The 27,127-nt window shown below is 39.9% G+C and overlaps 2 protein-coding genes across 2 annotated transcripts; one reads left to right on the top strand and one right to left on the bottom strand.

Annotated features, from left to right (window-relative positions):
• Positions 1-5,651: 5,651 nt before the first annotated feature.
• On the bottom strand, positions 5,652-8,759 carry LOC119737082. Its single transcript, XM_038211172.1, has one exon. It carries the CDS (start codon positions 8,095-8,097, stop codon positions 7,246-7,248), a length of 852 nt encoding a protein of 283 aa, XP_038067100.1. The 5' UTR covers positions 8,098-8,759; the 3' UTR covers positions 5,652-7,245.
• Positions 8,760-22,021: 13,262 nt separating this feature from the next.
• Positions 22,022-26,900, top strand: LOC119738367 (lysyl oxidase homolog 2A-like). The gene is made up of 4 exons (XM_038213237.1): positions 22,022-22,350; positions 24,605-24,943; positions 25,637-25,939; positions 26,464-26,900. Exons 1-4 carry the CDS (start codon positions 22,062-22,064, stop codon positions 26,631-26,633), a joined length of 1,101 nt encoding a protein of 366 aa, XP_038069165.1. The 5' UTR covers positions 22,022-22,061; the 3' UTR covers positions 26,634-26,900.
• The last annotated feature ends 227 nt before the right edge of the window (positions 26,901-27,127 follow it).

The following is a 27,127-nucleotide window of genomic DNA, read 5'->3' as shown; positions in this document are numbered from 1 at the left end:
GGCCTGTTATGACATGACACGGGTACAACATAAATATGCGGCACCACGATGGTTTTTTTTATAGTAATAGTACACAAGCCTTGTCTGCTAAGGGATGGTTGTCTGTACTCGCGTTGCTTGAGCGTCGAATGACAGACACTTAGCCGCTCACTTGGAAGTATTGCTTGTGTGCAAGACACGTCGGTTCGTTTGCTCCACGCTTTTAAGTACGTGACGTGCTCTGCATGTCTCTTAGCTCAATGACGATATACTTTCAGTTCTGTCTATCACAGCTCTGCTGTATTTCTTTCAAATGCAAAACACGGGATATTTTCTACATTACTTTTTTTTCTCAAGTAGCATATAAGCTTGAGAAGCGCCTATGCTTATGGGCTAAAGCAGCATATAATCAATATTATTAAATACAATATCATTACAATATTAAAATAAGATTGTTGTCACATTTGACTAGCAAATAGTCTAAATTGCAGGGAGCTGACCCAAACATGCTAAAAGCCAATGGCCGATTGCAATGGCAGGTTTCACGGTTATCTATAGTCAGAATCAGATCAGACAGGTGGAAATTTAAGCGCCGACTCGTAGTAGGCAGAAGACAGTATAGGAATCCAGCAAAAATACGCGTGTTTCTCCATGCACTGTGTGCCGAGTTAGTTATCCTCCATAGGCCTATGCCACTTCAAATTGACAGCTTCTGCCTACGTCTTTCCTAAGGCATTTGATGCTATGCTTATCACCGATTGCTTCCCGTCCTCCAGGCATGAAGAAGCATGAATAATAAATGAAGATATCCTTATTAATGCTGCGACCAAACGTTGGCATAATCTATTATACATGATCCGCGTCGCAGGTTCGTGACCATATACTTAGAGGCGAGTGGTGGTCATCGAACTATAATGGTAAAAAGTAGAAACTATCAGAGCTCAACGAAGAACTGTTTAGGAGGAAATCCTTTGAAAACAGGCTGCTTCAAACAGCACAACATCCCCAAGAATGGTTCAAGGTTACATTTTACACGGACATTCTTTTCAGCAAAACATTGGGTTAACAACTGAAACAGTCTGTTCACAATGATATGCAGCAGCTGACAACTCCAAAACCTTATCATAATTATCCCAGTGCCTTTTTAAAATTCGCATGGCTTGCTTCTCGTGCGTTGCACGGGTTTATGCTCTAGTTTGAGTATACAGGGTGAGTCAAAAAAAGAAAGTGACCGAATAAGAAAAACAATTTCAAAATAAAATATGTGGCTAGCTCCATTTCATAAAAATAACATAGCAATAAGGTACAATGGTTATTGACTAGTAACTGTGAAAATTTCACGTAATTTGCATACTCAATTCCCAAGTTATGTCTATTTTAATAAAGAGATCACAAATTCAGCTGTCCACCTCTGATCATTTACCGATCTACGAACTGATGAATACTCATTAAATACAATGAAACATGGCCGTTTCCCAACTCCATGAATGAACGAAAACTTGCAAAGGAAAACAGACAAAATCGCCATCAATATTTCAGCCCCAAAAAAGTTGACTTGTTTCTCAAATTCAAAACGAAAAATCTGACAGACAAAATAAACCTTCAGTCCTGACTCAAATTATTAAATCTCATTGGTATTTGCGTTCCTGTGTGTAATCTGTAATTCTCACTCAGCTCAATAGCTTCCAATGGCATTCCATGGACAGGTATAAAAATAGGTAATTTTAGAAAAATATGCATAACTTCTGATGGCATGGATCAATTGCAGTAATTTTTTTCTCAGATGAGTGGACGAACATGCTCTTTTAAGACATACTTCATTGGCGTATCAAATTTTATTTCTTTTTAAGAAAACAAATTAATCGGTCACTTCCTTTAATTATTCACCCTGTATGTGATGCCCATAAAATATACATACAGCAAAGGGCTTTCAGATTGGATATTGATGTTATCCTACAACATTGCTAACGATATGTTCTTTTATAATCAACACATATTTGTTCAATTCTTTGTGATCTTAGTCGTGTCTTGGTATAACCGATTATAATGACGACCGTTTTGAGACTGCAGTGTAAGCAACAAAACACCCGTGAAGCTTGATGGAATGGGTCAGGTGTTTTTGCGACAGTCCGAGGCTCCATTAAATATTCAGACAGGATCTGTAAAATGGCTTTCGCCAAGGAAAAAGTCTTGGCCCTACTATATACACCATGTCATTTTCCGTATAACTAAAATGATAATGTAATGAAGGGTTCTTTAAAAGGGCGCAGACACTGAAGATCTTTCTATAAATAAAATGAATCACCTCAGCATATAAAGTAGGTTAGCTAGTGGACTAGCTTTCCAGATTTTAAATTCTGTCTCTTAATGCTCTTCAATTGATCTGAGGCACTCCAGCCCCTTCAAGGAGACGACGATAAGAAACTGATGCTCAGTTTTTAACTTTCTATCAATTTGTCACCGCACTACAACACGCTCTACGTCTAGACTATATGCATGAAGGCATGTATCTCGAGAACTCTCAAGTAGCTCCCATGCATCATGTATATCTCCTTATCACGAAACAAGTTAAGTCGTAACGTAATAAGGCGTACCGTCTCAAAGTGATTAGATTTCTTCATTAAGTCCGTAATATATTCCGGTCAAGTGCAAGTAATTTCTCGCCCACAAGTGACATCTTATCCTGGCAAACGCCACGGTACATGCCTGTGCCGAGTACTAGAATTGGTTTATTATCTTGAAGCGGAGTCTGAGAGAGAATACTGACATTCGACTGAATATTTCGAGCGATGGCTGTGGTGACACGGGGAAACTTTGCTTGGTTTATTTGTTTGTTTGGGTTTATGATGAAAGATTAAAAATGACAGAAGAATACATTGATTCTATAGTCAGTTTTCAAGAATTAAGGAAACCCGAGCATTTTCACCATCATGGCCAAATTTCATGGAACTACTGCTAAGCAGAACCATTTAGCAAGTTAACGCAACTACACTCAAATCAGCTGGAAAATGGACATAATACGTCACAATCATGCATGCACATTAGCGACAAATTGACGTCATGCCTCTTTGTGCGTGGCCACTTCGCAGAGCTTCGAATCGATAACACTCCAAACTACATTCATGTAAAGACACACATTCAGTGTCTCACTAAAACCAATTTAACACTTAGGTGTTAAGTGTGTCTCCGCTTATGTCAATAAATCGTCTTCTCAAAATAACGATTTCCGATGTAGAATTCCGGGTGCACTTTGCTCAAAGTTCACGACCGAACAAGGGGTACTGCACAGCGCGCATTTGTAAGCATTTTGAGGGTGGCAAGTCGGTGCACGTTTGTTTTGTGATCTAACCCAACAAAATGAGTCACATGTCGTCAGAACTACCTTCGAGCAATAGACTTTTTATGAATTCTTTTCCAATGAAAATCAAGAGGAACAGTAAAGATTGTCATCCAAATAATAACTGCAAATAATGTCAAACAAAGAAGAGTATACATCTCTTTATAGACAAATACGATCATTGGCCTTTATGTCAAAAGTATTTCCTACCGAATTATTATCAAAAAGCTTACTTGGATTAAAGATCGTATTGGTCCTAACACCGTGTGAAATCATTGCGTCCGGCTTGCTGTCATTTTAAAGAAATCAACAAATGTTTCTCGAAATGGGTAAAATCCACGGAGCTGAAAAGGTTTTGAACATTCTCCTTCGGATTTTGAGTTGTGTTATCATTGGAAACAAACAAAGTTTATGAAAAACAAATAATCCCATATGCCTTTAAACTTTATCATGTAAAAATCTGATCAGTGCATATGAGAAAGCAATGCCCTTAAGACTTACTTTGCGGGCTGCGATCGTATGAATGTATATATATACAAATTAACAATCACGGCAGTATTCTCTATGCATGCAAGAAGCCAGCCGACAATGCAGTCAAACTAATTAACTTCCAGTTTACTTCGGCAGCATCAAGCACCCTCCGCTTCTGATGACGATATCAAGTGAATACTAATTGATTCTTTATTCCCCCGTCTGTGTCCAATTATAGACCGGCAACTATATTGGCGTGTACAGTATGTATGGATCGCTACAGACTACATCTCCTGATCATTGTGATGTAATTTTACTCCGTGGCTAATAAAATGTCATGTTTTCAAGTAAAATATATCTGAAGAAAGCAATCGTGGTTTTATTTTACTTCAGTCATGGTATAACCCCCAACGCATGGATATGCACTAAAGAAATACTTGTGATAATAATGAACTTTCCCGGCTATTGTAATGATGTCATTGCACTATGCATGTGGTAAAAACATGTTATGTCGAAGTAAGCACTGGACCTTATCATGCTTTTACGTCACTCATTTTAGTCACTCCAAACACTGAAACGCACTTTCTAAGTAATCCAACTGACTCATCAGTGTCACTTTTTTTTCAGCTCTAAAAAATTTGAAGGAAATGTACTGTATTATGTTCTAAAAGTGCATTCAGTTCAATGTAGTGTGTTGCACAAAGAACGCTACGTAAGTTGATCTACAGGAATATAACCATGGATGGAAGCATCAACAAGCGTGGGTTATGGGGAAAAGCTTGCTGGGCTGAGTCGCACTATAAACTTTGCCAAAACATCCCAGAGGAGGATCATTTTACTAAGAAATCTTTGTTATTCACAAGTCATTATCTTCTTCGCTAGCATGAAATTCCGAGGGGAGCGTTACAAACGGTTCGCCGTGACTTGGACAAAAGTTCGATGGGAATGTGTTCTTGTACACCGAGCACGACTTGTGACATTTTGTGTCATCCCCTCTGACACATACATTGTATCTTACAAAATCTGTATTTGAAAAACGATTCAAAAGAACGAATGTTTGGAATCAATCTTAATAAAAGAAACAAACTCTACCAAGAACCGATTGTTTTTCGCATTGTGTAAAACAAAACGTCAGTATATTGTTCCATTCCGTTGTTTAGCAGAAAATGATGCTGAGCAAATTAAAGCGCTATAAACACAAATCTGCCGAGTACCAGTCACATGCAATATACACTGCATGACATTTTGGCTGGTAACCTGTTTTTGCTAAGCAGTTATGTTGTGTGTTTAGCAAAATTTCTTGGCTTAGCATCTTCATGAATCACATTTGGGTGATAGGAAAATTAATTCCTCCTCGGTTTTGCCTTCTCCACATTTACCTCGCCTCCTGTTTAACTGTATTTTTACACACATGATATGTTTTTGAATCATTTTGTAGTGGAAAAAAATGAAATAATAAATAATAATAATAATTGAGTCCAACGCTTTATCGTCGTTGTGTATAACAAAATTCTACCTACCCTCATGGCGTATCTAGCCCCTTAAGTGGACAGGGATTTTGCGATCAGTTTTAATTCTTCGTGCGCCATTATGCTCTAATCAAACGCCAAATCCTTCCAAAGCGGATGTCACGTTTTATTTCATGTGTCTAATGTAACTTGACTTCGTTTGTTTTACAATCTGAGTTCGTCCCCACGAGGTAACTTATGGCTTGTTATATAAAATTCGTTTCTGAATCACCATTTGCCTGATTTTTGTTTCCTTATTGAAAATCTATTTCACTCTTAAAACGTCTCAATTTTCCTTCCGCGTGAAATATGTAGTCTGAGAAAAAAATGATCAGTAACTTGTTTTCCACTGCACTCATATTTATTTCACAGTGTGCCAAATCGGTCTATAACTTAACTGACATGAAGGCCTACCAGGTTTGCCCAAGATAGAAAAAAGAAAAGGTTATTTAAAATAATGAAGGTATGTTTAACAACTTCTCAAATATAAACGGAAAGAGTACATCAGAGAGCAACAAAATATAACAGTTAAAAGGCTTTCCTACATTCTTTGGATGCATATAATTATATACATGTATATTCTTTTGCATATTTTGGTTTGACATAGGCATGTTACCTATTACAATAGTTCACATGTGCATTCTAATTCACTTTCGAAGCTTACAATACATTATCATGCCACATGCATTGTCTTTAAGATGTAGATATATTGTTTAAACCTAGTAAATCAAAATCAGTGATAAAACAAAATACGCATGAAAATATTCGCAAACGAACATGGCAAAAACGTACTTCGATGTAAAAAAAAAAAATCTACTATTCATCATCGATTGCAATCTTTTCTGTGAAATCTGAACTGGCAAGGCGTTCCATTTGTGTCGAGGAACAAATCGAGGAAAGAAACTGCTGAGGGCACTTTTGTCATGAATTTAGGAGGTCAACGTTTTAGTTACCTCGATTTTGTTGGTAATTAGGGCATATCGGAGACGGGCATTGTTGACAGCGGCTACGGCTATGGCTATTTTAACCAGCGTGGACCAGTGGCAAACGCCGAAGCCCTAGCCACAGCAAAAGGCGAAGACGTAGCCACAAATACCCTATTCGAACATGGTATCAAAACGTACCGTGTTCACAAATTCGGGGTTCCATTTTATGGCGCTCACCATTTTGTGTTAACAGCGCTACTGTAATTCTGCGCTAACCCAGTAAGCACAGAATTCTTAGTTACAGGATGTGCGCATGAGCATAAGCCAAACATCATTAAACCCTTAAATATGCTTACCGTAAGCATAAAATGTTCTGCTATAGTAAGCAGGGATTTTTCGCTAATTGTGTATAAGCAGAGCCAAGAAGTCGGGCCCAGAATAAACATCGACGTAGTTCATGGCTAAACATTTTGGTTAATTGGTATGTTGAGGGCATCAGTACCATCTAAGATCGATGGAGACCGAAATATCCATATATATTTTTCAATGAAAAACAAAAATTGTGGTGTAAACTTGAACATGGCGAGGTATCTCCATTGAACCACAGGTTATATACTGCATGATATTCTAAAATGTATTTATGACACCATGATAAAGATTTCATTTTTGTTTTGTACCAGCAGCAATTCAAACCATTATTTTAATGGTCTCAACCAATGGCAAACGTCACAGTTCGCCTCGCAGGATTAAAGGTCAAGTCACACGAGGTAACTGTCACAGGCACTGTGGAGTCAACTGAACGCTCTGCAGGCATAATTATGGCACCCTTTAGAATTCGGAAATTTCTAAGATATGTAAAACAAGATATGACATTTTAGTTTGCCTGTCGTTCTCGTGTTGGAAATTGCCTGACACCAAGTGTTTGTGCATTGCCTCATTTGACATGACCTAAATAATTACTCACAACCACACTGGTTTGGATTCAAAGTTGCCTATTCAAATTTAAATTAAAAAGTATGATTGGTCATGTTTTATACTTCTGGATATCGTCTGAAATGTCATCGATGTCAGCTGCATCTGGCTCGTCGTCGAAAACATTGACGATGTCGTAGTCTTCATCACAAGACTCCAATTCGCCCTCAATGTAGGGCTCAGCACATAGCGCAGACTTGACAGTTTTCCTCACGAAGTGAACGATGAGAGTGCTGAGCGCACAGTGCCATAGGAATATGAGGGCCACGGTTAGCGTGACGTTATCCTCACGCTGCCACTCCCGTCCGCTCACGCATAGCGTGAAGCCGACTTGCACGTACCACGTTCCTTGCACCATGGTGCAGCCGCAACGCACCCATCGCATGCGTTCCTTTACCGGTACCACTACCTCGGTGATTGTTATACCGGCGGCGACTAGGACGGTTAGACACTGGGGTTCGTACATTGTGCGGTCTGTACCGTCCGGGAATCGGTGCATGTGGGCGGACAGGGCCACAAACTGGCACAAGAATGTCCCAGCGAGGCACAGCCGGCTGATACGCCGCCACACCCTAGACCAGCGGTCCTCGGCCAATCTGCACGCGGCGTAGGCTGAGAACGGCAGCCAGGCAAACCAGATACTCCACTTGTTCCCCTCCAACGCGGGATCTGTCCCACGTAACAACCCAATCAAGAGCACCAGACCAGAGAAGCTCAAAATCACAAGGGCTTCCGCGCTCGAGCGAACGAACAGAGCCTCCATGATCTCATTCCGGGCGTTCACCGACTCGCACCCCTTGTAAAAGTCTCGGTAACAGCGGCTGAAAGTCCAACCGATGCCCAGGAAGAACAAGAACGCTCCGAAGACAAGAAAATCCCCCCAGTTGGTCAGGTCGGACTCCATCGTTGATGGCAGACCTCCCGGTGTTTTGATGCGTCAAATGCGCCTCTCAATCACCGCCCGGTCATCAGTGCAGTGCAAGTGAAGGATGAGTTTTTAAGAAAACGAAGCTGACGCTAATCAACCATGCAGCATCCAGAATTCATCTTGGCGAGCGCGAAGAGCACAAGACGGTTGCCCGGACTGCTCTACGACCGACACACACTTTCCTCTCTGCTCAGTCTGCCGTCAAATAGGACGCCCCTGTGGGGATATTGGCGGATCGAATGCTGCTGTAATTGCTGGCCTGGTTACACACAGGATCGAGAAAGTAAAGAGAGAACAATATTTCTCTCTCTCGCTCGCTCTTTCTCGCGCCCTTTTTTATTCCAATTCCTCCCCGCGGGGTTCGCAATTGTGTGCGGCAGAATAGACCAGCACACGATCTCACCGTGTATGTGCAGCTCAGGGCAGAATCCACACACGTATTCACAGCATCAAACGAGCAAATGAAAACTTTCTGATGGATTCCTTTCAACGGAGCTCCTAACCATTTTGTTACCCCCTCTCCCTCTCTCGTCATCTCGCCCGGGTGATGCAAGAAGTTGAGCGTGCTCGGTCAGTTTTGTAATTACATAAATCACCGATAAGATCAGTGCATCTTGAGCACGCAGCAATCCTGAGGGCGTAATAAACGTAGCGTGGAGCCGATGACGCACCGATCGGTATCGCTGAATGGCTAGCTTTACACGTTGATATTTGATGAATACTCATTGCTATCCAGAGAACGTGTGATTATATTCCAACCCCCAGGGATGCTGATTTCAGACATTAAGTGTTTTTTTTTTCTTTTTTTTCTTCAGTGTTCTTCAATCCAATACATGTTCATATCAAAATGCGAAATGATAAATAAGCAACCCTGTATCAAAGGAACTGATGTCGTCCAAATGTGTATTTCTTATAATCAATTATTATCACTATAAACAAGATCAAAATCAAACGTTTCGAGCGAAACTATTTCAACAGGGCAGACTGTTGTTTTAAGACAATGCGATCCGTTGTAATAATTGATAAGATTAAACTTTTGTCGTACTCAGTTTTAAGTTCATGTTTGTAAAATTATAAAACGGAAATTTCAACAGAATTCTGTCTAATGACGGAGATTCCATGGACCACATTTCCCTGAAACTTCCAATCGAGTACGTACAAGACCAACACTAAACAGCGGAGAACCAGTCACAGGCATTTGGCAGATAATTAGTTGATAACCTGATCCAATGTCTGAGCTTAACAGATCCAAGAATGTACACAGATTTTGTTCCCCTATTGTTAATTGCGATCAAGTCGCAGCGAATCGATCAGTGTCCCGTGGCCGTGACAGAGTGCGTGTGCTGGACGAAATAAGCGAGAATTAATGAGGTTAATGGTGACAGGTGGCGCCCTCTTTGACTCGGTCGATATTCACGGCACAGGGAGTGAGAACATGAAGAATGACCATGATTACCAAACAAACAAATTGAAGTGGGACGCAAGTAAGCTCTTGTAACATTCGGAGAATTAATAATGCTAAGTAAATGAATTCATCCCTTATTGTCTCTCGGTCGTGTGTATAATTTGGCTGACAATGGCACAGGCCCGGATTATCATATAGGCACAGTAGGTATTGTGATAGGGCCTACGAAAAAAATCAGGGCCTGCGAAAAAAAAATCGGGGCCTACAGACAATTTGAGGGCCTTTAGAATACCACAGTGTGCCTACAGGCTTTTTGGGCTACCAGTTTAGTTTAGCCTGGCTTGCTTACAACTTAGCATCAACATGAATTTGGTTCTGGTGTAGGTGTATGGGCCTCCCTGGTGCATAGGTGCAACTAGAAGTGCACATTGGGCGAGGGTAAGGTGTGTGATTATACCGAACACGGAATAGGTATACACAACAGCCACTGACAAGAAATGTCTTGGAAAAGTTACCTGCCAGTATGGTTTAGTGACGCTCGCTGGTATGTATAGCGCCCTCAATTGACTTCCAGTTCTCCCAATAACCCATGGCGGCGCCCTTGTTAGACTGCGCTTTCATTGTCCAGTAGGAACTTCCAATTATTGGGAAAGTTGCCGGGGGGGGGTATTTACGATTTTGTTAAGGCAAAGTAGATAGCTGCAACAATTCAGCTCTTCAACAACGCAGGGGCGGATCCATCTTTCGGGAAACGCATGGAGACTATAGGTCCGCCCCCGCCCCATTCTGGGCAATTGAGTCACCGTTTAATCATTAATTTTTGGGTCCAATTTTAATAGCATCATTATTTATTTTAAGCGGCTGAAGGGCGGGGGGTGCTATATCCGCTACTGCAACCACATAGGCCTAATATGACAACTTAATAATCAGTTCATTGAAGTTTAAAAATAGCACCTGTTAATGGTACCTTTGGAAGGCATTTTGTCGTCATTAATTATACTTAATAGGAAGACACCTACATTAGGGATGTCACAGCTCGTATTTTGAGGCAAAATTGTAATGTCGCAATTAGGTTAGATCGATGGCTCGTGGTCCAATACATAAATATACCGAAATACGTGTGGATAGGATAAAGCGAAATGGGGGTGAGGTGTCATTTAAGATGGACAAATGTTGTGCACAAGTCTATGAGAATGTCTCCCAAAATGACCCACTTCCCGTATCAAAATTATTACAAATAAAAATACACACATACATTCCATCACTTGTATACTTCCACACGATGTTTCTCTACTCCATAAATATTAGAATTATATCGTTTTGATTTCATTCACACATTCAGGGTCCTTGAAAAAACAGTGATTAATTACACATTGAAACGAGAATATAGAACTTATAAAACTCGAAGACAAGTTTTTTATTTATTGTTCCGTTGAAGGCCTGGTGAACCGATGGCCTTGTTTGCCATGTATTCGTATACAATGTGTAATATTTGCGTTCGTGCAGACTCGGAACAAACGACTGTCGTTTTGAGTTGTGGACTTTGATATATTCATTGCGAAACGCACTCAGCCAAACGACAACGTTGAGTTTGGCGGCAAACTGTACATGACGAAACGACTAGTAACCATCTCCAATCATCTTTGACTACTCGTATAATTGAAGGGAATACGTCGGAATGTTTCACCAAGTTGTAATTGTATGTTCCCTGCTTGGGATCGCGTGGGCTGCAAGTAAGTGTTTTATTTTCTAATTTAAGCAAATAATTAATGGTTTACACTAATCGGATTGTACTTGTAGTGTATATTCGTATAGTGGTCTTGGTTAAAGCACGCGTTGCTGTGTTGTTAGCTGGGTAGTGATTATCATCAAGTGCAAGGTGCATTGACAACAAAAACAGGACTTCCTTAAAATAAAGGTTTAAATTTATTTTGAATTGAACTAATTGTTCACCTGAAAAGGATATTATCCGCGCGACAAAACACCCAATTTTGTTTATTATCCCGGGGATAACATGTTATTGCTCTTCATTAAGATCTTATCCATTGACATACAAAATACAATATTGACTATATAGTGAGGTACCTCAGTGAAAAAATCGTGACACAGTGGACAAAAGCACCATTTTTTCACCAAAGCATCTCCATGGTATACCTTTTCGAAAAAAAGACGGACGCAAAAAATTGGATGATGGGAAGGGCATGTATGACGTCATTATGACGTCATTAGCTAATTATTACATGAAAAAATATAAATTGATAATAATCTTCAGAACTACAAGCATTACAACAACAAATGTGGTATCAAATTAAAGGGGACAGCAAGCTCTTTCATTTGAGTGGTATGTCATGGGGATGGAATATAGTTAAGGGTGATTTTATGGGTCAAACAGACCCCTTTTGGGGGTCAAAAGACATGTTTTTAGGCTAAAATCATGGATTTTGGGTAGTCACATTGACACCTTGTTTTAACATGCAAACAGTATGTGGTATTGTGAGATGTTGTTTTTAAGTTCGAGAGAAAAGTTCAAATTCTATGCCAAAAGAGTTTTTGTAATTGATTATTAGTATCATAAATATGTTTAAACTTGTTCCAAAGATAAGCGGAAAAGTGAGGCATCTTATAGCGAGCTACATTAGTAACAAAAATGCTATTAGGATCGTTACATGGTATTTAAAAGCACCATTTTTTTTCACCAAAGCTTTGCCAATGTGTTACAATCAAAAATAGGGTAGGATGCAAAAAATCGGATGACAGGAAGGGTACTTTATGACGTAATAATGACGTCACAATATACTACCAAGCTCGTACAGTAATTAATTGTAGAAAATAAGGTCGTGAAGCGTTGTGATGAGATTCCAAGTAATTCATTTGACATTTTGAGGGTCAGGGAATTGAAGAGTGATATAATCAGTGACATTTAAGTAACAATAAGCTGATTTGCTGTTGCAGTGACGTCACTATTTTCAAATTTTCTTGAAAAATCTAAGCATTTTTGATTATGGACAAAAGTGCTACAATGACGGTATTTGTCACGCAGAAAATAAATTGTGTGAAATTGTGCGGCTCCTTGAATTTGGTCTTTACCACATCCATTTGTTTTGACCATTTACTATAGCTGGAAGACGTAACATTCTTATATGTGTTGTATATTACGGGTAATGAGGTATGGGTTAGGAGCCAGACAGAAAGGAACGTGGTAACCTGAAATAGATTAACAGAGTGGCCGGAAATGGTGATGGTATGTCCTTTAACAATGTATTACAAACGGGGGCCGCCCGATAGTCCGAAGGTCCAATAGTCCGAAGGTTCTTTAGTCCGAAGGTTCGATAGTTCAAATGCACACAATTTCCATAAGAGGAGTTCGTTGGTCCGAAAATGAAATAAGGTTCGTTAATCCGAACATTTGATGCAATAGTCCGAAGGTTCATTAATCCGAAGGTTCATTAGTCTGAAGGTTTATTTCCCCGAAGGTTCGATAGTCCCAATCGGTGATGTAGTGCCTTGATGCTGGGCCTTGGCCTTAAGGCTGCCTTAAGGCTGGACTTTAGGGCCTTGGCGTTGGCCTCGAGGCTTGAGGGCAAAAGCCTTGGCCTTGGCCTTGGCCTTGTCTACTGCGAAGGTGAAAAGTGGAAGCCAAGCATAGCCACAAGGTATGCATGGTACCATTAAAGATAACTTTGTTTTATGAGGTTTTGGAAAGAATGCATGCGACATGTTAAATGCCGTCATGTAGCATGGACAGGGTAACCACTAACACACATCAATCTGCATGGAATTGAAAACTTGCGGTACTTTATCTGAAAGGAAAAGAGGACCTAATTTTAGCATAGTTAATGCTTTGCAAGTTGCTATCGATTTGTTGCTTCTACAATGTTTTCATATGTGAAGCTTGCTGACTGAAAAATGCACCTACTTCAACAGTTACGAGTTTCAAATTTGATAATATAATGAACCTTGCTTTTCAGTGTGGAACAGACCTTGCCAGCTTTATCCAGAGGAGGGACGAGGAATGCAGCAAGACGGGAGTAACTCTCAAGACATACCATGGACCATTTCTTCAGTTCTTTAATGAGGTGACAGTGGCAAAGCTGTTTCGAGATGACCGTTTATGGTATTAAAGTTTTAAAATAACATATTTAAGGTTTTCTGAAAATTTGGGAAGTTCATTTTTCACAATAAACTGATACAAAATAATGCATTTTGTGAAAAGTGACGCAAGAACATTTGGAAAGAAACTTAACCTTTTTCAACAGCTTGTGCTCATCTAGCAAATAATTATCTGAAGTTGCTTCCTTTCAAGATGAATCAGAACAATTTATACCAAGTTTTAAAAAAATATTTACTTTCAAGATTAGGCAATTGTTAATAAGATTTATAATGAATTACAAGACAATTCAGCAAGTCTATCTGTAAAATTGGCAATTTGAAGAAATCAAATGCTGAACTTAAAGTACAAATCTTGAATATCATCCAACTTCTATTGGGGAGAACCACAAGATGGGTTCAAACTCAAAGTTAAAATTGACTGAATCTGAGGGAGAGGGTGACGATATTACGGAAACTGAAATATAACATCCACTTATTAAGCAATGATGTCATTTGATGCAGGCCAGGTCGGTTGTTTTTGTTTGTCTTTTGTTTACAACACAGCGCCAATTCAATCTGCAACAGCAGCGATGCTCCAGATGCTTGCATCTGTTTAAAATTCAAAATTGTAATGTTTTTTGATATCAAATTTCCACTCTAAGTCAGAGAGCAATGATATTTCATCTTTAAGAATCAATTCAACTCTTAAACTCTCAACTTTATTATAATTTCAAAATGTGAATTCATGCGCTGTGTCCATTGTACATGTACGTACTGATATTCTTTGAAATAAAACCTACATGCAGAGGATGAACCCCAGCAATTATGTTGGTCTAATAAATCTTTTTGTTCTGTAAACTAATTAAACCACTTGGCAACTTTAACCAATAAGATTGGTCTCTCCAAACAATGTAATTGGTCAAACTTAACCAATAATATTGGTCATTGCAACCAATACAATTGGTTATCTTTAACTAATAAGATTGGTCATTCCAACCAATATAATTGGTTATCTTTAACCAATATATTGGTTGTTTTGACCAATATGTGATGGTTAGTAGTCTAACCCATGTCGGTTGGTTGAAAAATTAACCAATCAAGACTGGTTATGGATTGGTTGAAAAGGTCACCAATCTTGATTGGTTAAAAAACAACCAAGACATGTTGGTTAGTATTCTGACTAATATAGATTGGTTGAAAAGCAAACCATTTCAGATTGGTTATTTTAACCAATAGATTGGTTGGACACATATCTACCAACCACATTGGTTGAATTTGACTAATATATTGGTTATTTCAACCAATCTGTTTTTAGAGTGTAGACACATGGATTACAAGATACGAGAACTGTTCGATTGCCTCATTGATGTTCTCCGAAGTCACCGTGTTAAAATTAGAAAAAGTTTTAACTATAGAAGGTTGTGAATCTTTTCTTTCAAAACTGAGGGAGGAATTATTGCAGTCATATTTATTTTATCGTCAATGTAAAATTGTGTCTTATTTCATTTTGTTCCCGGGTATTTTCTTGTTGTTTCTTTAGTGTGTGTATTTAATGTGAGTGTAGACCTATGTATGTCAACTAGGTTGTTTGTTTTTATGGTTTGCATTTTTCTCTCTGGGGAATGGGATTGCTTTTGTTTCTCGGTTTTGTTTTGTTTTGTTTGTAATAATCTTTTTAGCCCGTTTGTCATTCATTCCCGTTATTGAGTCTGGTTGTTTGTTTTGTTTGTTTGTTTGTTTGTTTGTTGGGTTGTAAGAGTATTTACTTATTAGTTCGTTTTTATATTTTTGTATCTGTCTGGTTTGTCTAATGTTTCACCCTATGATTTTTTTGCTGAGTCTTGTCTCATCTCCCCGTCTTGTCTCGTCTCGTCATGTCTCGTCATGTCTCGTCTCGTGTGGTTTCGTATGATTTGTACAATTTACTTTTCAATAGTACTTTAATTTTTATGAATGGAATTTTAAATCTCTTTTATTGGCAGGGGTTTGGATAATCGTCTGACGACAATTGTTTTTTTACTTTTACATATCCGTGCCAGCCTGTCCAACTTTTAGCTTTTATTTTATGTTTTAAGATTTAAAATAAAATAATTGAATCAAATAAATCAAATAAAGTTTCTTCAAGTCTTTATTATGCTGGAGATTTCCCGATCGCAGTACATATGAGAGGCAGCCCGAATAGGCGCGACCTAATCCGGCAAAATTACGATTTGTATACTAGTTTATCTGTAATAATAAAGAATTTTGGCCCCTGCACTTGAGGGTCTGTATTTGTAGAAGTGAAGGGTCCATGTCCCTGAATTTGGATTTCTGAACAAAACATTTGAATGGAATCTAAATTGATATGGAGTGGAAGGAATCTGTTTGTTTTGTTTTTTTCTCAAAATGGCGATGGGGTGATCATCGTTGGAGGGAAAAATCACCCAAAAGTCATAGGTCAACCCCCCCCCAAAAAAAAGATTTCCAAGAAGGTAAAGAGGATTAATTCAGCTTTCATTTGATGTATGTTTTGATCACCTGTGAGGGTTCAGAGTATGTTCCCCGATTTGTTTAAATTGGGGTATTTATCTGCACCCTTAAACGGAGTGCTGTAAATTCAGGGATCGCATCAACAACTGCTTTCACACAGTCGTGTTTGTGCACCATACTTTCCCACACATAATCTTTTCATCTGGAAGGCTCATGTCACAGGAATGTCCCATTAAATTGTTTAGAAATTATGTTGAAAATAACATCTTCATGGATTCCTAGCACAACTCCTCACAATAAGCCCAGTGTTAACTGGTGTTTTAGTTGTTTTGTTACTTGTTGGTGTCCCTGCCACACTGTACGATGGTGTAGCCGTGCGTTATACACGTGGATTGTTGACTTTCGTTTTGACGGGGACTTTACTGAATAGAGTCTGGTGACTGTACATAGAAATTTCTTTGAATAAAAGTCGAATCGTTCATTCATGTGCACTTGTTATGCAAAGCAGGGGCAGTGGTTCAAGGATATCTATTTCGACTTGCAGAAAGTGTGCAAGAACGCGACTTGAATGCTTTTATGTGTTCACAATACAACGACGCTGTTTAGTTATTTCACTGTGTGACACAGTGAGAAATTTTGGAATCATAATGGCGTCAGCGATACTTGCTGGGGAGCTCTTGCGTACGACTTTCTGTACTTTGGTACTGTTGTCTCCATGACAATTGTGTGTACGGTAACCCGACGTACTCAGATGTTTAAAGACGAAATTGCCGACCTCAAACTTGTTAGTGCCATATTTGGCAACTATGTGTGCGTTATTAGTTTAATTAAACAAATGAACAGGTTAATTAAACATAGTACCATTGAAGGTACCTAAAAGTAAACATAACAGCATAGAAGACCGACAGACGAACATAAAATGTTACAAAATAAACATATTTGTCTGGATAATTTTTAAGGGCGTTACCGGCAATTTAACACAAACTTGGTGTCAAATAGATCATGGGAGTTACTTTTCTTTGACTTTTCATACAAGTTTACATAAACTTTAACTGTATGACCTGCAGTGGCGTAACCACGGGGGGGGGGGGCGTGGGGGTGGGGGGCCATGAAACCTTGTCGCGCCCCCCCCCCCAGTCGCCCCCCCCCCCACTGAGATTTTGAGTTTCTAAAAACATTATCATTGATCTACATGACGCCCCCCCCCCCATGAAATGTTCCATCCCCCCAGCGCCCAGAAAAACTACACCAGAAAAACTACGTTGTCCACAAAAATGTTTAAATTGTAACGCCTGAGAAGTATATGCTCAATTCCTGGCTAATGTTGAAGGGTTTAGGGCAATAAATGCATTGCCAGTTGATGTAGAATACCTTTTTTTCGAAAAAGTAAACAATAGAGATGCTTTGGTGTGAAAATGGTGCTTTTGTCCACCCGTGTCACGATTTTATCACTAAGGTACCTCACTTTTCCGCTTATCTTTGGAACACTAAACATTTAAGATACTAATAATCAATTACAAAAACTCTTTAAGCATAGAATTTGAGCCTTTCTCTCTTACTTAAAAACAACATCTCACAATACCACATACTGTTTGCATGTTAAAACAAGGTGTCAAAGTGACTACCCAAAATCCATGATTTTAGCCGAAAAAAACAGGTCTTTTGACCAAAAAGGTTTTTTTGACCCACAAAATCACCCTCAACTATATTCCATCCCAATGACATACCACTCAAATGAAAGATCTTGTTGTCCCCTTTAATTTGATACCAAATTTGTTGTTGAGATGCTTGCAGTTCTGAAGATTATTATTAAGTTATATTTTTTCATGTAATAATTAGCTGATGACGTCATAATGACGTCATACATGCCCTTTCCATCATTCAATTTTTTGCGTCCGTCTTTTTTTCGAAAAGGTATACCATGGAGATGCTTTGGTGAAAAAATGGTGCTTTTGTCCACTGTGTAACGATCCTTAGCATTTTTGTTACTAATGTACCTCACTAATAGTTATAGGGACCACATAGGGATGTGTGTGAATTGTTTTGGTTTTGAGGGCAATTCCACGCAAAAGTGACCACAGCTGGAAATTGGAAACTGTATGAAATCTGCCAAACTACAAGCATCACAACATCAAATGGAGTGTCAAATTGAAGGGGCAACAAGATCTTTAATTTGAGTGGTGTGCCAATGAGTTGAAATGTAGTTAAGTGTGGTTTTGAGTTTTAAAAAAACCTGGTTTTTGCTAAACTAATGGATTTTGGTAGTCATTTTGGCACCTTCTTTTAACATGCAAAATGTGACTGTTATTGAGAGGTTTTTGTGTTTAAGGCAAAGAGAAAGTTTCATTTATTATAAGAAAAGTGTTTCTTTCTGCTGCAGTTCATCAAACTCATATTTTATGCCGTGTTAGAGACCACACTGAAAAATTGCCTGGGTTAATTTTACCAAAGAAAGGGTGAAAACTGGAACTACCCAAACTTGGGTTGTTCTATAACCAATTGTTTGGGTTAGAATTTCTGCTAAATTCAACCAAAACCTGTGGTCATTCAAGACCAAATTTAATTTGGCCTTGTATGACTACAACTTTTGGTTGAATTTAACATAAATTATAACCCAAACAATTGGTTATAGAACAACCCAAGTTTGGGTAGTTCCAGTTTTCACCCTTTCTTTGGTAAAATTAACCCAGGCAATTTTTCAGTGCATGAAGAGGAAGTAACGTGAGTGACGGTATACCTCCCTGTAATATAATGTCCCTTGCATCTAAAATACACATTTACATTGATTCAAAATAGGTTTTTATATGGGTTGGATGAAAGGTAAAATAATGTTATTTCTGTGTTGCAGACTGGAGACTGTAGCAACAAAATTGCAGGACAACTTTTCCATGTCCTTTTTTGTAACGTGAGTGACGACCAACAAAACACATGTTTTCAAAAAGTGAATGGACAAAAATGGATTGAATTTTTCTTTCCATTCTTGAGTACCCCTTACCCCTAGGTTGTTGCATGGCTGGTTTGATTCAGCTTGATCAAATACTTTTGAAGCAGTGAGAGGTCAAAGTAGCCTCTGGCATATAAATATGACGTGAGTGACGGTGGAATTGCTTGATTTGAATGATTCTTGTATTAAAAGATAGCTTATGAATTGGGCTTTCATAATTATGTTGGAAGTGCTACATGCAGAACTTTACTAAAACAATAGTCCCGACATTTGGGTTTAGGGTTTTTTTTTTTTTTTTTACTTACCCTGTTCATCTCTTTATATTCATTTGTAGAATGATCATGATTGTATTCTCAAATATTTGATATTAGAAGATAGCCTACTTTGTTTCAGTATTCCAAAAAGTACCAACATCTGCTTATTAACATATTTTAAAATCCGTGCCTGAATTTTCCCTAAACTCCAGATTTCACCGTTTTGAACTCTGCGTCACGGGTTTTCCCACCTTCTGAATTAAGTATGACGGGAATAAATTCTTCGAAAAAACCCACAAATTTTGTTTCGCTTTTACACTCTGCAAACAACAATTGTCTGACCTGCAGTGACTTTTGTCACCTTTCTCAAACACACGTGTCTTGAAAATAATTATACAGCGCCCAGCATGTAAGGCGTGTTTGTTATGCACTCCCAAAGTTGGACTTTTGTCATTGAACTATCGTCCGTGTTATCAACGAGTCTGCAGCATCAGCCGCGGCCTGAAGTGGTTGCGCGTTATAACTGGGATATTCTTTTTCTTTAATAATAGTTTTGGTGAACTAACTTGTTAACATGCACTCCTCCCCTTAATTCCTCACACAATAATGTCCCAAATAGTTAGCTTCAGAGTGTATATGTCCTTTACAATTGTTGTCCTTTATAATACTACTGCCTAAAGTAGCGCCCTCAAAGTCCAATATCTGAAAGGTTGCGCAGATGGGCGCAGACCTGCAAACCGACTCCCATTATAGCATAGACCTCAGTGATAATTACGCGTACTTCCGAAAATTATTTAAAATACTCACAACTTACCAAGGTGTTTGAGACACCCATCAAATTAAAGTTATTTCATGAACCTAATATTTCATTTTCCGTTAAATTTTTGTTCAATTATCCGATAACTTTTGGGAGAAAATTTCAGCCAAAGACAATCATCCCGAAAATTAAATCCTGTGGCCCATCGCCATTTTGAAAAATGATGCCTGCGCTCCATGGCAAAAAAGATCAACTTTTTGGTTTAATTTCATGTGAATTGCACAGAAATACGAGCCTACTCTACTGTGCACGGCTTCCACCCATCATTTTCACAAACCTTCAAGTTCATGGCCCACCAAATTCTCTGATAGCAAAGAATTTGAGGGCATTTAAATTGTAATTCGGCCCGCGTAGGCAATTCTTTATAGGTCTACACCCAGATATATCCCGCCTCCAGCGGCGGTTCTACGGGGCAGGTGCTTTTGAAGAAGTTTCTAATAATTCACCGACTTTTCAAACCAAATTGGCCATTTTTTTGTGAATGAAGGCGCTGCCTTAATTGACGCTTTTTTTATGGAAACAGACAGCAACTTTTAATTGAAGCACCTCTTTACTTCTATCCGAAAATTGAATTAAAGTTGAATTATGACAACTTGTAAACGTACGACGTAAAGCCAGCATTCGAGTCGGTCTGTACCCCCAACATGGCGTCATGACAGCTTCCTTGGTCCCTTAAAACAATGGTTTATTCCCTCAAGTGAAGTCCAAATTGAGTCCATTATTTCAGACCGGCCGTGCTATACTATAGGCCTACTTGGACCAAGAATCGGCTGCTACTAAAGTATTAAAATCAAATCGCTTCTACATTGTTTGTACTACTAATCAGCCATAATGGTTGCTAGGGCAAAGCGTCTGCCGTTGATAGGCAAAGCTAATCCAATTACGTACCTAGACGCTATAACAGAGCAGTGAAATTCATGCACCCCAAAAAACATGGTCTTTTGAACGTTGTGTTTCTCAGAAAATATGCTCAGTATGATTAAAATGTTAAATTATAACTGAAGAAGAAATTCTAAACTTCATGTCAGTGGAAACTCGCCGTCATCGCTGCCAAACGTCAACACTCGTTACTGGAAAAGCCGATCGTCAAGTCTGGAAGAAATTGTTCGATAACCTCCCCAAATCTAAGTATTTATATCAATTTTAAGGAATTTCTCCAAGTTGTTATTTCACGAGGAGTTGAACACTAATTATGTCATATAAGTATATTCCGAATTTCAGCTGAACCTGTTGTTGCAAACGCTAGTGTTACACCTTGAACTATCTCCAATGAAAATGTTGACGAGGATTTTTTTTCCGACCCAACCCACTTGCATTGTTCAGCAAAGCGCCCTAGGCGCTAACGTTGACCGATTTCGGCCCGGCAACACAATAACGAAGGGTATAGTAGCATATTCATTAGCGTCACTCGGCGTGACTTTGCGTGGGTCTCGGTATCGACCAATGGAAGCCGGCAAAAGGGGTGATATTTATCACTTAATTAATCGCGAAGGAGGTTTTTCTCCTTATATTTAACTGCACACCATAATGGATATAGGAACCGTATTAATATTCGTGAGGCTTGAAAAGATTGACAGATATTGCAAACGCCCAGTGTGTTACAATTTTAAAAATGCACGTAGCCAGGCCTATTTTTCCAATTTTAATGAAAAGTAATGAACATATCACAACGATATTTAGCACATTATTTGGATCATCATAAGGGAAATAAACCCTGAAAGTTGCATGAAGATACGGTCTTCCAAACGGGAGAAAATAATTTTGAAAGATTTCGCCCGCCAACGTGAACATGTCTGTGTGCATGTAGTTTCATTCAAAATAAAGTGTTACGTAACATTTAAAAATCGCCCTTCGCAACCACATGGCTGTAGGCCTAATGCTATCTTTTCTTCTTTTTCTTTTTTGGTTGCTTTAATAGACGGCGATGTGGTATTGTCAGGCGGAAGCGATGCCAACAGTGGCATGGTTATGATTGAATTCAACGGCGTGAATGGCACAGTGTGCAATGACGACTGGAACGTGTACGCCGCCGACGTGGTCTGCAAACAGGTCCTTGGCAGCACCTCCAAGTCCACTGCCCGCTTCCCGCCGCCCGAGGGCAGTACACCCAATGTGTTCCTGGATGGGGTGGAGTGCAGAGGAGACGAGGCCGGGCTGATGGATTGCGTCCACGGCAAGCTGGGTCAGTCGGGAGGGTGTACGGGCCAAGACAACGCCGGTGTCATCTGCTGGAATCCCACTGGGTTCCAAGGTAAGGAGTCGTAATTAGTCATCGAGAAATCATCATAAGTCAACCACTGGTCATTTAAACAAGTCAGTAGAAGTCATCGCAAGTGATCCCAAGTGCACCACAGGTCAAAAACAAGTCGCCAGGTGTTTCAAGCTATTCTAATTCACGTCGCAAAAGCATCTCCTGTTGACTGTAATTGGTGCATATCTGACTTTGGATTGACTCAATTAACTCGAAATTATACCTCAGCTTTCTGTTGTATCAAGCATTCACTAAGCAATCCATCCTGTTGTTTTAGCAAGATAATTTGTCAACTTGATATTGCAAATTCCTCGGCTATGTAAGAGTTATTCTTCATCAGTTTGATATCAGCGAGGTTTGACTTCTGAAGTCAAGACTAGTTCCTTCCCGCTTCTCTCAAAGTTTATTGGCGTGATGTTCCGTGGTCTCGGGGTCTGGGGAATGGAACTCATTTAGTCTGTGGGTACTTCTGCAGGTTGTGGGTTCGAATCCAGCCTAGGGTTATGGCGCGTGTGTCCTTGGGCTAGGCACTTTGTCACTCATTCCTTCTCTCCATCCAGGAGTGAATGCCTGTGGGTGCCTGTGAGGGAAGAGATGGTATACATGTGATTGATTTAGCTGCTTTGCGCCGAAATGGCAGCATTGAGCTGTATACTCCCCAGGGAGCTGAGATGGTATTTGGAATGTTTCACTGACCCAATGATCAGCGGTTAATAATGATAATAATAGACTTTATTCACGATTCCACCATATTAAATTGAAAGCGAGGTAATAATAAGTAAGTTTAAATTCGGGATTAAAGTAACATACCCTAATGTTTTAAGTCACATTAATCATATCACTCTAACCACACTAATCACAAAATAGTGTGGCACCATCCCATTCAGCAGTTTACAATTTATAAAATAGATTCAGGGAACACGATCGAAAACGGCTTCCTGTCTATGTGAAGTGCTTTTTTATCTTAGTTAAAAGCTCTATTATAAGTACCCGTTGTTATTGTTATTATTTGGCGGGAGAGGGGCAAGCATACATCGCTCCAATCGTCAGGCAAGCGTCTCCGTGGTTACGGATTCTGAATACAGGCCCTTTTTAACCGCATGAGGGCGCTGTAACGACGCCATGTATAATATACATGTACATATTATGGGTACACCACGGAGATATCACATTTATTATAATAACGGGTTCTTTTATATAGCCTTTTAACTAAGATCAAAGCGCTTTACATTATTATTACTCCTGATCATTGGGCCAATTAAAAATACCTTCATTTCAGCTCCCTGGGGAGTATACAGTTCGATCCTGGCATTTCGGCGCAAAGCAGCTACAATCAACTTGAACAATAACCATTTCTGCCCTCACAGGTACTCCTATGAGGGCAGCAATGAGTGACAAAGTGCCTTGCCCAAGGGCACACACCATAACCCCAGGCTGGACTCGAACCCACAACCAGCAGAATTACCCGCAGACCACGAATTCAATGCCCCAGACCACGAGGCCACGGCACTCCATAGTTTATTGAACCGGTACTATTTTATGGTCTAATATCGACCTCAAATAATTGTTTTCTTTCAATTATTTTTGATGGAATATGAATAACGAATACTTCCTCTTTGCCATAACAGAGGTTTTGGGGGTATTGCTCCAACTAAAAGGGCCCATTTAAGGGTGCACACCGGTAAACAGGCCAAAACCCATCCGCCGAGCTCATGATTAAAAGTTATACCCTCAAAATATTCTATATTAGAGAGTTCTGAGAGCCATAAAATCTGGAAATTGAAGATATATGGCAATGAACCTCTGGCCCGGACTTGGGGCTTCCAATTCAATGGCCAACCCGCCAAAAAAATGGAAAAAAAACCCGAAAGTTGACATGTTGATCATCATTTTTCTGTGCAGCTTAAATACCTGTGAGAGTTCTGAGTATTTAAAAAAAAAAAAAATTGAAGTATGGGCATTTAGCACTAATGTCTATAGGAATTGTTATGCAGGGGTGCACCCTTAAAAGCAACACGTGAAAATGGTCTTTTTAAATAAAAGGAACACGTGAACTTACGTCTCTTACTCGGGATTCACGTCTGTTTGTACTCCCAAAATTGGCGTTGTATGCAGCGCATACGTCGGCTAAAAAATATGCGGCATTTGGGAGTGCTATTAAATTGCCCTCGAAATAAAGGCCCTCTACATTTCCTGCTCAACGATAACGAAATCGAACTGAGTTTTTGTGTTTGTGTGTTTCGGTTACTTATAGAATACGCGTTCCAACACGCCGTGCTACGCTTGATCGGCGGCCCGTCCTCTACCGAGGGCCGCGTGGAGGCGTTCATCGAAGGCTCCTGGGGCGCCGTCTGCGACGAGAAATGGGACAAGACAAATGCAGCAGTCCTGTGCAAACAGCTCGGGTGCTTCGACGCCAAAGAGGCGAGCACGGGGTCAAAATACGGGCCAGGGGTTCTGGATATCAAACTGACGGATGTTGTATGCGACGGGACGGAAACAGACATGATCAATTGTTTGTTCACCGTCCTGTCGCCCGATGCCAACACGACGTGCACCAACGCAACGGAGGCAGGGGCCATCTGTGATTGCGGTGAGTTGACGAATATCTTAATAATCTCGGGCGTTTCACAATGCAGTGCGCCATCAAGAGTTTGCCACGGAGAGTCCATATTTCCCAGTGCAATGTGGGAGATAGTCGACAAATTCGCAGCGCGGGCTATTTGAAATTGTTAGTTTGTCCGGTCAGTAGTTCGTAAGCCAGTGATTCGAATTATGACTGTTTGCTCTTTTCTTCTCTTTCAATATCAATATGTTTTCTTTTTGTAAGGCGACAGAACGCTATGCACCAATCCTTAACAAATTAGCTCAAGTTGTTTACTGACACTCGCTCAAATGGGCCGTGTTTTGTCAACTGTAAACTTGAAAAATTGACTCTCCGTGGCAAACTCTTGGTGGCGCGCTTTTCAAAATTCAGAATTGACCATTAAATAGCCACCTTAAAATACACCACATAACATTTTTTTTACCTTAATAGGTTGGGTTATTGTTTTCCACATTTAGCCAAAATGACTTTCAAAACTTAATAGAATGTCAGTGGAGGCAAATAAACCAACAAAATAATGAAGTAATTTCAAAACGACTGAATGCAATAACATTTCCCAGCTTCCATTTAAACCAGGAAAAGTTGGAAACAACTTTGATGCATGTCTCTTATGATTATTGCCAATAATCTGGCCGACTTGTGCTTCGAACTTTTAAAAATAAATTTCCTCCCCCCCCCCAGAATTAACGGTCATCATCGGCGATGGGCAAACAAATCAAGGTATACTCAGGGCCCAACTTGCCGGTGAATCAGAAGCAAGGACCCTTTGCTCCGAAACTTTCGATCTCCGGTCTGCCGACGTAGCGTGTCGCGAGGCGGGCTTCCCGGGGGCTCTGTCATTTTCCTCGGCGGAAGGGAACATCACGGGCCCGGGGCTTGAGTCCTCGTGCGCCGGCTGGGAAATCTCGCTCCGGGCCTGTCCCGTGTTCACTAAGGCCCAGTGCACCGACGGAAAGGCAGTTGAAGTCATGTGCCAGCCAAAAGGTAGGTCTATAGGAGAAACTTCAGATTAAGGACTATCATAGACCTTTATCATGCTGCCACCATTTCAGTCATGTTCCCTGTATCCAGTAAGATTACTGAATTATCTTCCTTTTTTGTGTGCAAAAAAGAACCAGACTATTTTTCCTTCCAGCCTCGCTTTGGTTACGTTGATTTGAATTGGAAAAATCAAAATGGCCGCAACATGATAATGGTCTATAGGGGATGATGCCACATAATTATAACAGCCCTAGAACCCTATATGGTTGGCTTAAGGAATGTACCCAGGATATTTTCCCAGGAGGCAAGAAGGCTGTATTCAAGCTAATTTTTGTATAATGCAAGGATTTCTTAGGCGCCAAAGGTTCCAATGACTGGATGAATTCAGCTTGTTAATAGCGCCCTCTACCGCCAGGTCGACTGGCATGCACTTGCCATTAAATACGGCTGCATTCTAACCAACCCTGTCTTGGATCAAATCAAAATCATCATTTAAAATCACTGATTTTCTTGATTTATCTTTACAGAGGGGATCGAGCCAACTAGTAAACCGAGCACCACGAAACCTCCGTCCGGCGGCCTGAGTACCGGTGCTATCGTCGGTATCGTGATCGGCTGCTTGTTGGGGCTCCTCCTGGTCATAATAGTCGGATTCCTCTTGTGTCGAAAGCGCAGGGAAGGACCGGCCGCAATTTAAATGCTTCAGGAATTACAATTAATAGTATGATTTCGAAATTACTAACCAAACTTGATGATTAAGTGCATTACTTGCAAAGCAAAATTCGCGTGTACAATTGCTAAAAAAAAAAGCAACACACATCTTTGTGTATTTTGGCTGATAGCGTTTTTTTTGTTTATGGTGTAAATCGAGGACACATACATGCAACATCATCGATGAATTGAGGACAGGAACCAAATCGAGGACTACGGTAACAAAAAGTGTACCAAATCAATGAGAGCTGTTGCAAAAAAAAGTTACAGTATAAACAAAGGAAAAGGGAAGAGGAACAATAGAAAATCATCTATTTACACCATAAACAACCTGTGTGTTTGTGTCTATGTTTAAGATGTATTCCTCGTGCTATTTTCGAGTTTCATCCCGAAAACCCTCACCAGCTGAGAACCAATTACAGGCATTGGAGAGATAATAAGTTGCTAACATGATCCAATTTCTGTGCTTAACAGATCCAA

Source organism: Patiria miniata, unplaced genomic scaffold, assembly GCF_015706575.1.
Source record: "Patiria miniata isolate m_02_andy unplaced genomic scaffold, ASM1570657v1 HiC_scaffold_3, whole genome shotgun sequence".
NCBI lineage: Eukaryota > Metazoa > Echinodermata > Asteroidea > Valvatida > Asterinidae > Patiria > Patiria miniata.
This window is presented reverse-complemented; position numbering and strand designations above follow the sequence as displayed.

What these genes read in the sequence shown, in the direction of transcription:
- LOC119737082 (XM_038211172.1), bottom strand. Translation starts at nt 8,097, where the DNA reads ATGGAGTCCGACCTGACCAACTGGGGGGATTTTCTTGTCTTCGGAGCG.
- LOC119738367 (XM_038213237.1), top strand. Translation starts at nt 22,062, where the DNA reads ATGGTTATGATTGAATTCAACGGCGTGAATGGCACAGTGTGCAATGAC. An exon ending in GAATCCCACTGGGTTCCAAG is followed by an intron (nt 22,351 to 24,604) that starts GTAAGGAGTCGT and finishes GGTTACTTATAG; the next exon opens with AATACGCGTTCCAACACGCC. An exon ending in AGGGGCCATCTGTGATTGCG is followed by an intron (nt 24,944 to 25,636) that starts GTGAGTTGACGA and finishes CCCCCCCCCCAG; the next exon opens with AATTAACGGTCATCATCGGC.